A 16,596-nucleotide genomic window follows, 5' to 3' on the forward strand; every position below is an offset into this window, starting at 1 on the left:
CAATAAAACACGTTAGCACTGACGTGTGTGGTAAGACTAAATATTTACTTTAAAACAATATTGGATTCAAGGCTATTATGAGGAGCAAAACACACGTATAAAATAATATAAGGGATCTCACTCTGACTCTTCTGGAACAGACAGTAAAGTTCCGAATGGCCCAGTGTAAGGCTCCTTGTCGTAACACAAGGTCACTGGAGGAATTAACCCAAGTTCACTGATAAGAAAATTGTTTACCATTTGTTGATCAGTAAAGAGCAGCAATTGATGGCTGTGATTCTTAACTAGGAGAGTAGCTCAGAATCACTTGGGAGGGGGTTGCTGTCAAATCTCACATGTTTGATTATGCCCAGAAGACCCTGGCTCACTGGGTATAGAGTATGTTCTGGGTTCAAATGCACCCATCTGCTTATCCAGATGAAGAATCTAAATTTAGAATACCTCAGCTGTGTTTCTGAATAGGATCTAAGCCTCAGAATTCAGTTCTCATGTCAATTTCTAATGTTCTTTTGATAGCATTACGGATGGTAAAAGAGGTAAGGAAAATAAAAGATTATGAAACACACAGTGGCCTAGTATGTTAGGGCCCTGAAATAAATCAAAGATTTCCAGAAATATCAGAGAACTTAGGAGACTGAATAATATGGGGGGGCAGCTGCCATTTACTGAGTTGGTAACTAAGGTCAAGCACTGTGCTGGGTACCTCATGGGCAGATTTTAAAAAGAAATAGTTTTCTTGAGTAGACTCAGGTGCAAGCTGGGAATTACCAGTGCAAAAACTCCAGGTAAATGATTAATTTGGAGTATTGACTCAGTTTCCTAATCAAAGGAAGACAACCTTTTGAAGTTGCTCTCCATTTTAATAGCACCAGGGTCACGCAGGTTGCTTTCTGACAGGTTTGAACACATTCATGTGTGGTCTCAGGCTGGGCTGTGAACTGAGCAGGAGGCCCTGCCTCAGAGGCATTTTTTTTTTTTTTTTTTGGTGACCAGTAAGGGGATCGCAACCCTCGGCCCGGTGTCGCCCGCACCGCACTCAGCCAGTGAGCGCACCGGCCATCCTTATATAGGATCCGAACCCGTGGCGGGAGCTCCGCTGCGCTCCCAAGCACTGCACTCACCCAAGTGCGCCATGGGGCCGGCCACTCAGAGGCATTTTGACACCTTCCAATATCTCAGGCTCTGCTTCTGGTGCTTCAGCCCTCGCCAGGCCACAGGTCTGCAGCAGGGCTCCTTTATAGACTGGGCTGATTTTTTTTGGTGACCGGTAAGGGGATCGCAACCCTCGGCCCGGTGTCGCCCGCACCGCACTCAGCCAGTGAGCGCACCGGCCATCCTTATATAGGATCCGAACCCGTGGCGGGAGCTCCGCTGCGCTCCCAAGCACTGCACTCACCCAAGTGCGCCATGGGGCCGGCCACTCAGAGGCATTTTGACACCTTCCAATATCTCAGGCTCTGCTTCTGGTGCTTCAGCCCTCGCCAGGCCACAGGTCTGCAGCAGGGCTCCTTTATAGACTGGGCTGATGGGGTAGGAGACCCCTGCCTCTACTCTGACTCCTCTAATCCTCTTTCCATACCACAGTCTGGAAGCTTCCTAAAGAGCAAATGAGACCACCTCGCTGCTTGTTTAAAACTCACTGACGGGCTCTAACTTCAGGAGGAAGTTCAAACTCTTAGCCTAACAGCTAAGACAATGTGTTTGGACCCTTGCCTTTCTCTGATGCCTTCTTCCTTCCCATTTCCTTTTCCTCCCCACCCCTGCCTTTCCCCTACATCCAAGCCCATAGACTCTAATGACATCTAGCTACTTATAGTTCCAAGTGCACCAAGATCTTTCACCTTGGCCTTTACGCAAACTATTATTCCCTTTGGTTAGAATGCTGTCCTCCTCATGCACCACCCCCTACACAGCACCCATCAAATGTCACCTCCTCCATGAAGTCCTTCCCAATCCCCCCTCCCACCGAGACTGATTTGGGTGTTCCTCCTATCTATTCCCACAACCTCCTCCCTTTATCTCTATCATGTCACAGCAAAATTGTTTGTCTTGTCTCCACTGTACCAGAGATGAATACTAAGATGACAGTGACTGTGCTTGCTTTGCTGTTGAACCCACAGTGCACGGGGCACAGCTGGCACTCAAACAGTTGTTCAATTGAATGCTGGTTGGCAGTGTCTCCTGAGCATGGAATCGTGTATATTATAATCACAGAGCAGCTGGCTATTTATTATGGAGTCCCAAATTTCTTTTTTTTTCCTTCCCCCTTTCTTTCTTTTTTGTTTTTCTCTTAAGATCAAAATTTTCAGAAAGGGGAAGCTACAGGAAATTAACGTTTCAGTGAGCACTTAATATATCACAAGCAACAGCTCTAAGAGGTGTTATCACCCCCATTGCACAAATGAACAAACACAGGCTCAGACGTTAAAGAACTTGCCCAAAGTCATGGAGCCAATAAGTGTCAGAACTGACATTCACACCCATGACGCTAGGGCTTGTGTTGTTTTTATTACAGTGTGTCACTTCTATAGTGTTCGGACACAGGAGGTACTAAGGCAATGCTCAGAAGGCAGGAATGGTGGCCTCCTGTCCCAGTGCCTACCACCCTGTGCCTGTACTTACATTTGCTGTCAGCTGAGTGGTCAAAGCTGACACCTTCTCCTGGGAGGCATCTAGTTCCCGCCGTAGTTTGCGAATCTAAAGAAGACAAGGGACAGAGTTACTTGCTTTGTGAGCCCATTTCCAGGTTGAGCTGGGTAAAATAATTGATAATAGTGAAGAAATCCAACCAGCAAACTGTTCCTTACCTCTGACTGGCATTTTTCTTCAGGCTGCAAAGAAAACAAAAGGGAAATTAGACCAGTTGAGGAACAAAGAATAGTGTAGTCCAGCCTATGGGGAACATGATATTTGGATATTTATATCAGTCTGGAAGATTTATTAGTTTCTTTTTGGTATATTTCTCTAGATAAACTTTTCCAATTAAATGGACCCATCAGAAAGGCCAAATACAAATAGCATATTATTTTAAGAAATTAAGAGGAATTAGGACACCACTCTGGCTGCTCTGGTTGTGAGGAGCCATGCTATCCACCGTGTTGATGGTGATGGGGTAAGGTGCTCAGGAGAAGGTATGTGGTGAGAATGGCACAAGCCATATTTAGCAAACAGAAATACCAGACTATCAATTAAATTTGAATAGTTTTTTTAGTCTAAGTATGTCCTGTGCAACTGTATGTGGTGAGAATGGCACAAGCCATATTTAGCAAACAGAAATACCAGACTATCAATTAAAATTTGAATAGTTTTTTTAGTCTAAGTATGTCCTGTGCAACTCTGGGGATATACTTATAATAAATAATTATTTGTTTAATCTGAATTTCAAATTTAATTGGGTCTTCTGTATTTTATTTGGCAACTCTATCCAGGCAGGAAGGAGGACTGCTTCCAAGTTAATTCTGCCCCATTTAATCCCTCCCTCTCACCTTCCTAGGGCACAGCAGGAGCAGAAAACAGCAGGGAAGGAAATTCTCAAGGTGAGGGGGGCTGGGATCCCCTATCAGCCAGCCTAGTAGCTCCACAGGCTGTGAGTATAGATGTGGCCTTCATCTTGCTGCTACCCCACCTCGAATCCCCCAGTTACCTGTGACCCTGGGAAGTAAGGGTGAATCCCATGGCCCTTACTGACAGAGACTTCTGTGCTAGCTGTCCATGGTGACATAGGTACCTGACAGTCAGAAGCTACAAGACTATCTCTCTCCTCCTACATGGGGAACCCACTGCAGGATGGGAGAACCTGCTACAGGATGAACCTTTCTTTCCCTCCTCTGGTTCCTATGGGGACCCATAAAGAAGAACCCACTGCCTTTCCTGGAAATGTTGGAAGTATTCCTGCCCTTCTCTCCACCCACTACCGCAATATCCCCAGGGGTGGTGGAGTGACTTGGATGTAGGTGAGTGGACATCAGTAAGGACCCTAATCTGTCTTTGGGTCCCCACTGAGTGTCCTAATCCAATTTTATTAGTAATAAACCCATTACTTTTAAAGATCAGCATCTGTCTCTGGTGACTACTCTATTGGTTTAGAATACAAAGGGGTCTGATTTATTAGTCCCTGCAGACCCCATGTGCATCAGCTGGAGCAGGTGGGCAGCTGTATCCTGTCTGATCACTCTTCACCCCTTGCTCCCCACTGTCCTCCCTCTTGATCCTGTCCAAGAGCCCCTTTCCTCCAGGCTGGTTCCTAACAGCAGCAGCTAATTTTTAAGTACAGGGGGCCAAATCATTTAATCCTTACAGTAACTCCATAAAGTAGGTTGGTCTGTATTCCTTCTGAGGTTCAGAGAGGTTAAGTGTCTTGCCTAAAGTCACACAGATGAACAATCTCCTTATCTAAGAAATGCTTTCAGGAGAAGGATGGAAGATGTCCTCAGGGCTCACTCTTCCCTCCCAGATAATATTCTTCTACCCCTCTGTCTGTCCATCCCTCTGTCCATCCATCCATCCCCACTACCACCACCTATCAAATATTTATTGATTTTCTACTACATGCCAAGCACTGTTTTAAGAATGCCGGACACAGCTGTGAACACCAGAGTACTGACCTCATGTTGCTCATATTCTGGTTACAGTAACTAGCATTTATTGAATGCTTTCCATGTGCCAGAGACTATTCCAAGCACTTTACATTCATTATTCATTTAATCCTTATAACAACCCTTTGAGTAGGTACTAATACCATCGCCTTCTGTTTTGCATATGAAGAAATTGAGGCACAGAGACGTTAAGTCCATGGTCACATGGTAGAGCTGGGATTGGATCCAAGGTAGTTTGGCTCCAGAACCTACGATCTTACCCAATACACCCTCCTGCTCTTTGACCATAGCTACATTCTCATGGAGACTTTCCAGAAAGAAGGTCCCTGACTTCTGAGTCTGATCCAAAGGAGAGAAGTTTATGGTGAGACTGTCACAGCTAGTTAACACTAACATGAGGCTGAACCACCCATACAGGACCAGTTTTACTTCTAAATACTTCTGTCAACAGGCCTTAACAGTGCTTCCCCATGCCTCTGCCACTGTCTGTCATTGTGCCCACCTGTCTCTGGGGTTGGGCCCCCATTCTCAAAAGCAGCCTGGGGAAATCATGTGCTTTGTATCTTGCCCCCAGCTGCTGCTGCTCTTCTGTACATCTGGGAACCCTATGTGAAGTTGCAGGCCTCCCCATCCACCCAGCATTTCCCTGGGGAGCTCAACTGCTGCTCCCAATCAACCAGGAAAGCAAATCTGATGCCAGATGTGGCCTCTTAGATTTTCTCTACTCTAAGGGCTGGCCATGACTTCTCCTTGGCAATTATTGAGCATCAGGTTGCCTTCTCTTTCATTTGTAATTAACATCACAGACACATTTCAGGCAGAACGAGCATTCTTAAAAATCTAAGAATTACAGAGATTTCAAGGAAAGAACCTACTGGTATAGAATGACAGCCTTTAAAACTTTCACCTATTAAGCAGACTCCTTTTTCTGGGTCTGTGGCAACATAAGAGACCCCAAAGATCTCTTTTTAGACAACAAATACTTGTTAACCTTAACATTTACAAAGGTTCCTGAGAATCTGCTTCAGAATTTTATCATAACATCAGTTAATTAGAGCATGGTGCTGATAACCAAGGTCAAGGGTTCAGATCTATCAGCCAACAGCAAACAAAAACAAAAACAAAAACAAAAATTTGTCATCACCAAAAAGCTAATAATAGATAAGAGACAACACATCAGTGCTAGATGGTAGCAGAGTCTAGCCAGACTTGCAGTTTTTCTTGGAATTAATAGGCTATTATTCTAGCATGAAAACATTCAGATGTTAGGCTATTTTTTAAAAGTCTGCAAAAAGTAACCTGTATTTTCAGAGAAGCACATATAAGGACAGCAAATGGGAAGCTTTGACTTCATGACTCATGGAATGTCAGAGATTGTGGGGACCTCAGACCACCAGCTTGTTCAGCTTCCTGACCCTGAGGGCAAAACTGAGACACACCCTGAAAAACAGGGTGATTTGTCTAGTAACAAAGTGAGAAAAAATAAGATTAGACTTTGGGTCTCCTGCTATCCAGATGAACATGTAATTAAAAATTATTATTATTAGATCTTTGATAATTTGTTGAACTTACATCAACTAAGAAAGGACAATTTAAATTTCATGAAAATACCATCTTCATGTCCACATACCCAGAACAGCAGCTACTGGAAGAGAAGCCTTCACTACAGGCACTCCAGTGGTTGGCATGAAGGGGGTGCCCCAGGAATTGCATGTGACTGTTTCCTAGATCTGAATACCCACAGGTGGAAAAGCTCATGCTCTTTCACTTCCATTTTTCGCTTTTCTGAGAAGGGCTCACCCCTCTCTGTGTTGGCAGAAACCCCTGGGAATGCCACTGGGAAAATATAGGCCTGGGGCACTAAAACGTCTGCTGTGGCTGCTCTGTACCAACCCTGGGAAATTAGAGTCCCACGTCCCTGGGTGCCCTCTGCTGCCTCTGGCTTCCTCATTCAGTAGCAGGCTGCTTTCTCCCCTAACCCCTCTTCTTGGGGCTTAATCTAGAGCCTGTCATATACATGGTGCCAGTAAATACTGCTGAAGAAGTAAATTTAGGTTTGAAAGTACCATCCTTGATACCCATATACCAGACTTTATTTCTAGAAGAAAGTACTTACTTTATCCACTGGCTGATAGCTGAAAGGCCATTTTTATGCTTTCTTAGTAGATAAGTAGAACCCTCCCCAACAGTACCCCATATAAAGCCTTTAAAAGGAAAGCCACAGAAAATTTTTTTTAAAGAAATAAAAACCAGGACCTGGTGATGAAATTTCAGATGAGATGATTAGCTAAGGAAAGGGGAATTTTGAAGCTGTGGGGGTGAAGTAAGAGCAGAAGAAAGAGTTTCTAGGTCTTTCAAAGCAGACCATGGCAGCAATCACTGAAGTCTGTGGCTCACTACAAGCCTGAGAAAGAGCAATCAAGCCCTGGTTTCTTTAACTTAATTCTGAGCTGGCCTCTTACTTTCAAGGGGCTATACACAGTTTACCCTGCTATACAGCACAGAAACCTGGCCTCGTCAAAACCTGAATTATTAAAACATTCATTTCCATGGAATTCGGGGCTAAAGAATTTCTAATCTACAATTAAAGTGATTTTTTTTCTGTAGAAATTCCAAAATTAACATTTTTAAGATAAATAATATAGATAGCTATAAAAAGTAAGTGCGACTGAACAAATCCAGTAGTACTGCAAATCCAAATGTATTTGATTACATCTGGCTTTTGTTTAATAAACCTCTCGATGATAGGTAGCATTTAGCAGTGCTTACTCTGAGCTGTCTGTACTCTATTCATTGCTTTACATGCATTTTTTTATTTCTTTCGATCCTATTTTTTGAACACCTACTATGTGCTGGACAATTTTCTAGCACTATGAAAAAAACAAAAAAGTCCTTGTTCTCAAGGTGTTTATACTGTAGTGAAATGTAATCTTTGTAACACTTGATCCTCATTACAATTCTATAAAATAGAGACTGCTATTCTTTCTACTTTACAGATAAAGAAACTGAAGCAGACAGAAGATTAATAAGTTGTTCAAGACCTTTTCCAAGTCGACCAAGAGGTAGCCAAGGCTTCTCACACATTCTAACTAGATACCACTCAAACCACAATATCACTTTAACAAAGCAGCCAGTTCCTGATTTATTAGTTGGTATATTAGAATTAATAGCTGATTGTGTATTTCAAATCTTGTTCCCTAATTGAGTCCCTTGTAATGGAAGTGCTCTCTCTACGAGAAATGACTGTTTTATTCTTGACACATTTGATAAAGAAAACTCCAGTTCATGATCATAGCCACATAGCATTGATTTATACTCACTGTAGAATAAATTGACGACGTGCTGGAAACCAATGAGAGTGAGGATCCGTGAACTATTAAAACAAAAAAAAGAAAAGAAAAGGTGAATTCCACGGCTGGCTGGTATGGAACCAAAAAAGGGGGAGGGAAGGAGGAAATCAGCAATTACAGGATACTACCAGGCTCGGAATGACTTAATCTCAGCTTGACCCAACCTTTCCCAGTAGGGTGATAGGACAGCACCAAATAAGGAATAATTTGCTAAGGAAGTCACTTTTCTATTATCACATTTTTCTATGACCTACGTACTTTTTTCTTGACTATCAAAATAATATATGTTTACTGAATGAAAATTCTCAAGTACAGAGAAGTGTTAGGAAGCATATTCACTGTCATAACCTGCAGTGACTCATAATTCCACCACCCGGAGGCAACCTGATACCATTCCAGCATACTTTATTCCACTCTTTTTTCTAATGTATTCCTTCAGGGTTAAGATTGTGTTCCATATATATTTTATACCCTGCTAGCATCTGTCACTTATATATGCAAATAGATGAACTGATTATTTTGAACCGAAGAGGCTGTTGGCCACAGTAAGCTTATTCTAGATGACCACTAGCACAACATTGTTTAAGAAAACATATCCACTGATATACAGATTCTTTATTTGATTTCTAACAAGTCTACAAAGTGATGAGCAAGCAGTGTCCTCTTTTCTGTTTTGGACTTGTACTTTTTGACTTAGAATCATACTCCAATACCCTTAGCACCTCTTCCTGCTTCCAGCCAGAGGACACATTTTATCATTTGTTCTAATTTTAAAGCATGGTCTTTTCCAAGACTGGGTATCCTGGTTGCCTTCTCTTTCTGGAAACCAGGTTCTTAATTTTCTTGGTAATCTCTAGACAACTTGTTTGAAAGAGAGAAATATTCCTGTGTCAAAACTTCACAGGCCTTTTAACTGGACACAGCTTTCCTGACCATGGGTGAAATGCCTCTACTCCCACACTGAGCAAAAGAGGGAGGCTCAGGAGTAACTATCCATGGGTACTCAGTGGCATTCACCTACCACCCAAGAAGTGACCTCAACGTGGATTAGTGGTTGGCAGAAGCTATCCACCCAGAAGATACCTAATGAACAGCTCAACCTAACACTTTGGTACCCCTCTCCATTGTCTTTCCAGTAAATATTACCTGACCTCCCATCCTTCCTTTATATGTTCCTGTCATGCTCTGAATCCTGCCCTTCTCTCCCAAGCATGCTCTAGGATAGTACTTTGAGTCTGCCCATGCAGTTCTCCTTGTTAGTGTGCCTAACCAGATCAGGATCAGCTCGAATGGCATCTTCTCCAGATAGCCTTTCCTCCTTTCCCTAATTGCCCCCTGGAGGGGCTTCCTCCTTCCTCTGAACCAACACAGCCCTTGGCTTGACACTCTAGCACTCTCCTCTCTTAGCAGGTGCCTACTGCTCTGGGGCTGTCCCTACACCATTGCAGACATCTACCCTCCTCAGCAATGCCCTGAGTTCTAGAACTTTTCCTCCATCCTTTCTCCCTCCATGACTAACCTGACTCATGCCCCATAAAGTCAGTTTAAGGTGTTAATAGCTAATAATGCTTTCAGTGTTCATATATCCACAAATAAACAGAGAACTCCAATGCTCTAACCTACTGGCCTAACGTTCCAAACGAGTAAGTCACTTCAGCTCCATGACACAAACAGTAGTGGAGAGATTATACTGGAGGCCACCTTGGTGAAGAGATGTGGGTAACATGAAACCACTCTCCAATCATACCTACATGACTGCCCTGCCAGAGGCCCACTCCAGGGGCCTGCATAGAGCTGCTGCATGGCCTTTGGCTGCTGGAAATGGAAGGGTTTTTCTTATATTTCTACATCTCATACACATAAACTTACAAATGCAGTTTCAGCAATAACTCAGTGCAAGCTTGGGGCCACATGCAGAGAAGAGCACATCTGGCAGGCTTAAGGTAAAGGTAATTATTTTTCTCTATAATTAACTCCTCTCATTTGTTAAATAGCAACAGTGAGGCTGTGGTCCAAAGAAACAGATTCCTTGATTTCCAGAGTCAACCCCAAACTGAATGTGACTTGCCTGAACCACTGCAGTTGGCCCTCTTTCAAGTGAACTGAGCCAAGTCAGAGACTGGGTTATGTTGAGTGGATACTTTTGAACAACAAAATGCTTATGAGACTTACAGAGCCAAAACAGCTAAAGCATGCCATGTAATTTTCCTCCCTATACCTATACCTCCAAAATCTTACAGCTATAAGGAACCACAGAGAATATCTAGACCATCTCTGCCACTGAAGAAGAGGTTAAATGACTTGCTTAAGGTCACACAGCAATTCAAGAACATAATCTGCTGACCAGAAGCATAGAGACTCCTCTGCCCTTGAGTGACCTGGTTTACTGGTTTCTGGATTTTTTGTTTGTTTTTAAACAGCCTTTTAGTGTTTTTTAGAGTGATTTCCTAATCCCCTCATGCAATCTACACATAAGCACAAGCTGGAACTGATGTTTGAGAAGAAAGATAAGCTTTGGGTAGGACTGAAACCACTAGACAGATGAAACTACTGGACATATACCAGGCAACAAAGCAATCAAGTGCCTCTGATGGCACACTTGGGCTTCTCATGTACATACATACATACATACATACATATATAGTTTCACACTAGTTAAAGTACTTTCTCATTTATACTATTGTTTGGAGTAATCCTCATTGTCATAGAGAAATTGCAGGTAATAATCCTAGATTAGCAGGAGTTACTACCCATAATTAATAAATGAGTAAATTAAGGCCCACAGTAGATGAGTCATGTGTCCAAATACACACAGCAGTCAGGAGCAGAGAGAATGTGCGTCTAGGCATCACGCTCTAGTTCTCATTCCACAGATGGGAACTACGGAAGGAACCAGGGAGAATGAGATGCAGTCCTGACGGCTAACAGACTGCCCTCCTCTCAANTCAAGTGCCTCTGATGGCACACTTGGGCTTCTCATGTACATACATACATACATACATACATACATATATAGTTTCACACTAGTTAAAGTACTTTCTCATTTGTACTATTGTTTGGAGTAATCCTCATTGTCATAGAGAAATTGCAGGTAATAATCCTAGATTAGCAGGAGTTACTACCCATAATTAATAAATGAGTAAATTAAGGCCCACAGTAGATGAGTCATGTGTCCAAATACACACAGCAGTCAGGAGCAGAGAGAATGTGCGTCTAGGCATCACGCTCTAGTTCTCATTCCACAGATGGGAACTACGGAAGGAACCAGGGAGAATGAGATGCAGTCCTGACGGCTAACAGACTGCCCTCCTCTCAACCAGCAAAAGAAGCACAGCAGAACAGAGAACACACTGACAATGGATCACAGCTTGCCTCAGGTCAAAAAAGCTCAGCTAAGCCAAATGTCAAGGTAGGACTGAGTAGAAATAGAGGGCTAGGACCTAGTTCCGGTGCATAAAATCTTCAAGTCACTACTTCAATTTCACCATCCAAAAAAATGGGGATGACAATGGCCTTGGAGGAGAAGGATATGACATGACAATTATAACAATAGCTACCATTGATTGAGTACTTACAATAAGGCCCTTTCAAAGTTATTTGCTAAATGCTTTTAGGATTTATCTCACCTACTCTGCACTTCAATCCTCTGAAGCAGGTGTAATTATTTTCCACATTTTAGAGAATAGGAAACAGGTTGAGTGAGCAGGGTCAAGTGCCTTCCCCTAAGTCACATTTCTAACAGCGGAGGTGCCAGGATTTGAAACACAACTGGAGCTCAGGGGCTAGACACACCAGTGAGCTGCAACACAAGATTTCCTTATTAATAAGCTACTCTGCTCTGAGATTCCATATAAACTGATAGGGCGGGGGTTTCTGTGTTTTAGATTATACTAGATCTTAGTGATGATTGGTGAAGTCACAGGAATTTTTTTCTCCAAAGATATCCATTTTAAAAATGCCTCAAGCATTCCCCTAAATGTACGCTATTAAAGCTGACTTTAAGATTGCATAATGCATCTGATGGAAATTAATTTACCTGAAATAACTTTGAAAGGTTGCATCTGGGCCATGCCTGTACCTAATCTACATATTTATGATACTCACTTCCTTCAAAAGGGAAAGTGCTAATTAAATTGCACAAAAACCTCACACAAACACTCGTACTAATTCTTCCTAAATTTCTGTCCTGCTTTATGGCATATGATACACCTAATTGACTATTATAAGGCTGTTCTATTTGGTCTAAACATGAGGTGTGAATTTTTCCCCAACTGTTCCTACAACAATGGTAGTTTATAAATTTAAAAGGAAAAAAAAAAAAAAAAAGAAGTCTTCACCCATAGGGATTAAACACACCTAACTACAGAGGCCCTATTTTATTTTGTAATGTAATGGTTTTGAAAGAAATAAAATCAATCTGATGCCAAATTTCCCAAAAGATGAAAAGGTTATGTGTTCACAGTATATAGACAGCAGTCCCTCCTCCTTCCCCCGAAGTTCGATTTTTACTTCTGTGCTTCAATTCCATGTCACCATGAATCACTGGGTTTACAAAAGTCTAGACACTGCTTGTGGGCAAGCACTTTTTTATCAATGTCATTTTGACATGCCAGCTATTCCACAGTTGTGCTGCCTGACAGCTTGGTTACAGATGGAATAAATAAAAGCTATCTGATGATGATACTGTAATGGTCCTGGACCTTCATGAGGCAACATGTGCTTGTCTGGACAAGTTTCAGAACTGAACGTGATTCACTCAGGTACACACATGACAGAGAAAATGAATACAGCACAGGGCTAACTCCATATGCAAGTCATCACAGGGAGGGTGGGAAAGGCTCCATGGCTGTGCTTGACCAGAAACAAGTTCAAGACAAACTGCTGCCTCCTTCACCTTCGGGTCAGTATATCCTCCACTACTACAGCTCTGAGCGTAATAGCATTGATTACTAGCCCTTCAATCTAGCAAAATACCTTTACTCAGGCTCCTCCCCTCCTTAATCTTCTGTCCCAGCAAGTTACCACATATGGATTTATAGACTTGCATCTGTTCACCGGATGCAAATGCTACATAAATCAGAGGGGACAGTATTAAGTCACAAAGAAGATTAACCAGGGGGCAACTGCTCTGCAACTAAATTCTTCATGAAAACGTTTGTTAGAGAATAAAAGGAAAAAGCAGAAGCCTATATCTTGTATTTCTCTCCCTTTTGACTTGGAATTTCCTAAACAATCACACAAGTTTGTCCTTTCTTACCAGGAGGATGCTGGGCATATTTTCCCAGTCTTGTAGGGACTGGGACCAGAGGAAAGCACCTATGACTCACCTCACCCCACACACACATTCTGTCTTGACACTGGCAAAAAAAAAAAAAAAGTCACAACTAGAGATATGGCCCTCAGCCTGGGCTCCATGTGCTTCAAGAGTCCCCAGCCAGAGGATGCCGATGCTGAAGCTGTGCGTATAGGCTATGACATGTAATAACATTACTGTGTTAACATGTATAGGGATTATGTCACTTAATTCTCATAATTCCCGCTGTATTGGTGAAAAACCAGAGGCAGAGAGGTGAAGCAACTTGCCCAAGGCCATCTACCTAAGAAGCAGTGGAGCTGGAATTCAAACTCTGCTAGCCTGACTCCATGTTCTAAGCATCAGTCAGTGGGTCCTACCTCCAATGTCCCATCAGCCCCATCTTTGGGGGCCAGGGGTGATGTCCTTCCACAGGATCTTGACTGCTTGTTCCCCTAACTCACACCTCAGGTGAAGGAACAAACAGAAATAGAAATGAAATAAGTTGTGAAGATGGCTGATCAAAGTTGCCCACAGAATTTTTCTCCTGTGCTTCTGACCAAAGAAGTAAAAAGGGCACAACTGAATGCAATATACTTAAAAATCTGGTGCTTGAGAGAGGAGATAGAAAATTCTGGAGTGGAGCAGAGAGGCATGGCTGCCCAGCCTCCCAGTGCTACGCAGGTGTGTGAACACAGGAAAATGAATTCTCCACTAACTCATGCTGCCAGGAGGGTGAGCCAGAGGCTGAATCTCCAGATGGAGGCACATGCCAAGACACGGTGGCCCAAATCCAGGACAGCAAACCCTGGAGCCGAACTCAGTCCGCTCCAAGGCTCACCAGTGTTTTTGCAGCAGCCTGTGCCCTAGAATCCTCAAAGGTTAATTAAGGGTCAGACCTTACTGTTCGGAGTTCCTAAACCCTGAACCTCAGAGTAGGTAGGAGAATTTGAAGCACTTTCAGGTGGGCTCTCAGGTCAACAAAGTGAACTTGGCCAAGAGGACCACTAGACACGTGAGTAACCTGGGAGACGATGAGTCTCCTACCTTACCTACCTTCTTCAAACCCATCCCGGAATGAACCTGAACGGCTCATGGTTCTGCTCTTCTCATCCAGGGACATGGAGCTATTCCGGAAGCGGCTGTCAGTGTACGGATCATACTGCCCATCGGCATTGGAGAGGCTATGGGTCCTCAGCATGGTCGGGTTGGACAAGCTCATCTGGGTGACGGTGGTGGGACTCGCTGGAACAAAAGGAACAGAATCAAAGGTTGAAAATTCATGTCTCTGTTCGAATCCTAGATGGAGACAAAGAGGAGACTGCTTATTGTCAGCCACATGTGTTCTTGCCAACTTCTCTCCCTCGTCTATTTTCAAAAGGTAGTCGCATCAGCATTTGAGTTACATGCTTAGAGCTAAAAATAAGGGAGCAAAGTCGGGTCAGTTCCAAAGCAAGGCTCTGGGCCTCGGCTTTCCAACTTGGCATGTTCAGACAAGCCAGTGTCACCTTCCAGGCATGAGCTAATTACTCCCTGGGCTCATCTGGAACAATTCTCTCTAAACCCAAAAGCCCAAAATAGTCCAACCAGGCTTTTGATCAGATGGGAAGCATTTGTGCATGACAGGACTCTCTTTCCTTAAAGAATTATGACTGTAGAAGAACAATACGAACACAGGTCTCCTTGCCTCAGACGGGGAATATTTAATAATGGTATATAAAGAGCTTTAATGCAAATGGGGCATGTTTACCTTAGCTAAAACTAGCTTTCTTATTAAAATTCTGTCCATTTTAGTAATGCACAGTATTTTTCAGAGGTACCATTTAGTTCATCAAAAACAAAATGAAACCTCACTTGTTTACAAACCACACCTATCCTCAAAGACTATGACTTTATTATTCACAATACTCGAAAAGGCTGCCTCTCTGAAGAGTGAGATGAAACTGGAAAAGATTGTTCCCTTCTAACAGTCCTCCAAGGCTCAGCTCCCATCCTGCCACCTTTGTGGAAACTCCGTCAATAACTTCAGCCAGCACTGATCTTTCCTTTTTGTAACTGTGTATAATACTTGCTATCTCATTATACTCAGTTTTTACATGATTTCACATAAAGCTTTGGATTGTTCTGTTTAACCCTATTTTATGGGTCTGCATGGGTGTGTTTTTCTCTCTAAAAAAGAATCCATTGACATTATCAGCAGGGATTGTGTTACAAATTCTTTTCCTTTCCCCACTGTGCCAGCCAAAGAATTATGTCAGCAATAGACATTTCTAAGAATAGTCGGTTCAATCAAAACTTAACTTTTATTTCCAGCTTAACAAAGCAGTGAGGATGACCGACCATGGGATATGCTATAAAACTTTCAGAGGTCTTAGGAATACAATGCATTCTTCTCAAGAATGGGATGGTATGCCCTTTGCTATAACCGTATCTATATCAACCACATTAAGAAAATTATTAAAGTACCAAAAATTTTGCTATTTTCTGTATTTCTTTTGCTATCAATCTCCTGTAATCGAACTACATTGCTGAAGGCTGATCAGATACCAGGAGAGATGTGACCACATGTCTAAGATCACATGTCTATTTCAAAACACAAGATAACCTCTGCCCTATAGAGCTGATCAACACAGCTAATGACAAGTGGCTACTCACCAAGCTGGGAAAAGTTGAATCTTGTTCCAGAGGGAGAAGTTACGCTAGAGCCAGAGGAAAAAGGGGAATTGGCAGCAGTGTCCTGCAGTCCTCCTGCAGAGTGGGACCGTAACCATTCTTTTGCGTCTTCTTGTGTACGAAGCTGGGAGGTGGGAGTATACCTGAACAGATAGAAATCATGCTAGAATTAACTATAAATAGCACCTATGAAACTGAATTCCGTGGAGCTGATGATAAATATATAAAAACAAATATATATCCAAAGATGATTTTTAAAAAATGAGATCTCTACACACCCCAAAAACTTATGAAGATTCTCAAAATACTTTTTGCTACTTGGCCACGTTTGGGGAAAATTATAATTCCTTTCACTTTGGAGGGAATAAATAAAGGGGAGAAGATTGGTAAATGCTCAAAAGAGCCGTCATGGGGCGTATCTGTAACATGTTGATTCATGGCAGTGTCATGTCAAAGCCCCCACCTTGACAGGACTGAAGCAACAAAACGAGCTGCTGCTAGAGCTTTGGGGAAGTTTTAATTAGATAACTCATGGCATTTGCATTCTACAGTGCAAATAAGTAGCTATGAATCACAGCATATTAGAAGCAGACATGAAGGCCTGAGGACACTGATATTTACAGTAGTTGCTGCAATCTAGCATAATGAAGTCTCTACAAAAGGAACCCCAGGGCTGGCTGGCTAG

At 42.6% G+C, this 16,596-nt stretch overlaps 1 protein-coding gene across 1 annotated transcript in view; it reads right to left on the bottom strand.

The window, feature by feature from the left end:
• Window positions 1–16,596, bottom strand: part of NAV2 (neuron navigator 2) — a 68,774-nt gene that overhangs the window by 42,526 nt on the left and 9,652 nt on the right. Inside the window, exons 3-7 of the mRNA XM_008590338.1 lie at window positions 15,894–16,054; window positions 14,295–14,483; window positions 7,916–7,968; window positions 2,808–2,831; window positions 2,623–2,697 (exon numbers count right to left, since the gene is read on the bottom strand). Coding sequence (XP_008588560.1) covers window positions 2,623–2,697; window positions 2,808–2,831; window positions 7,916–7,968; window positions 14,295–14,483; window positions 15,894–16,054 — 502 coding nt within the window. The remainder of the gene's footprint in view (window positions 1–2,622; window positions 2,698–2,807; window positions 2,832–7,915; window positions 7,969–14,294; window positions 14,484–15,893; window positions 16,055–16,596) is intronic.

This window comes from Galeopterus variegatus, unplaced genomic scaffold, assembly GCF_000696425.1.
Source record: "Galeopterus variegatus unplaced genomic scaffold, G_variegatus-3.0.2 Scaffold6007, whole genome shotgun sequence".
NCBI classification, from domain to species: Eukaryota; Metazoa; Chordata; class Mammalia; order Dermoptera; family Cynocephalidae; genus Galeopterus; species Galeopterus variegatus.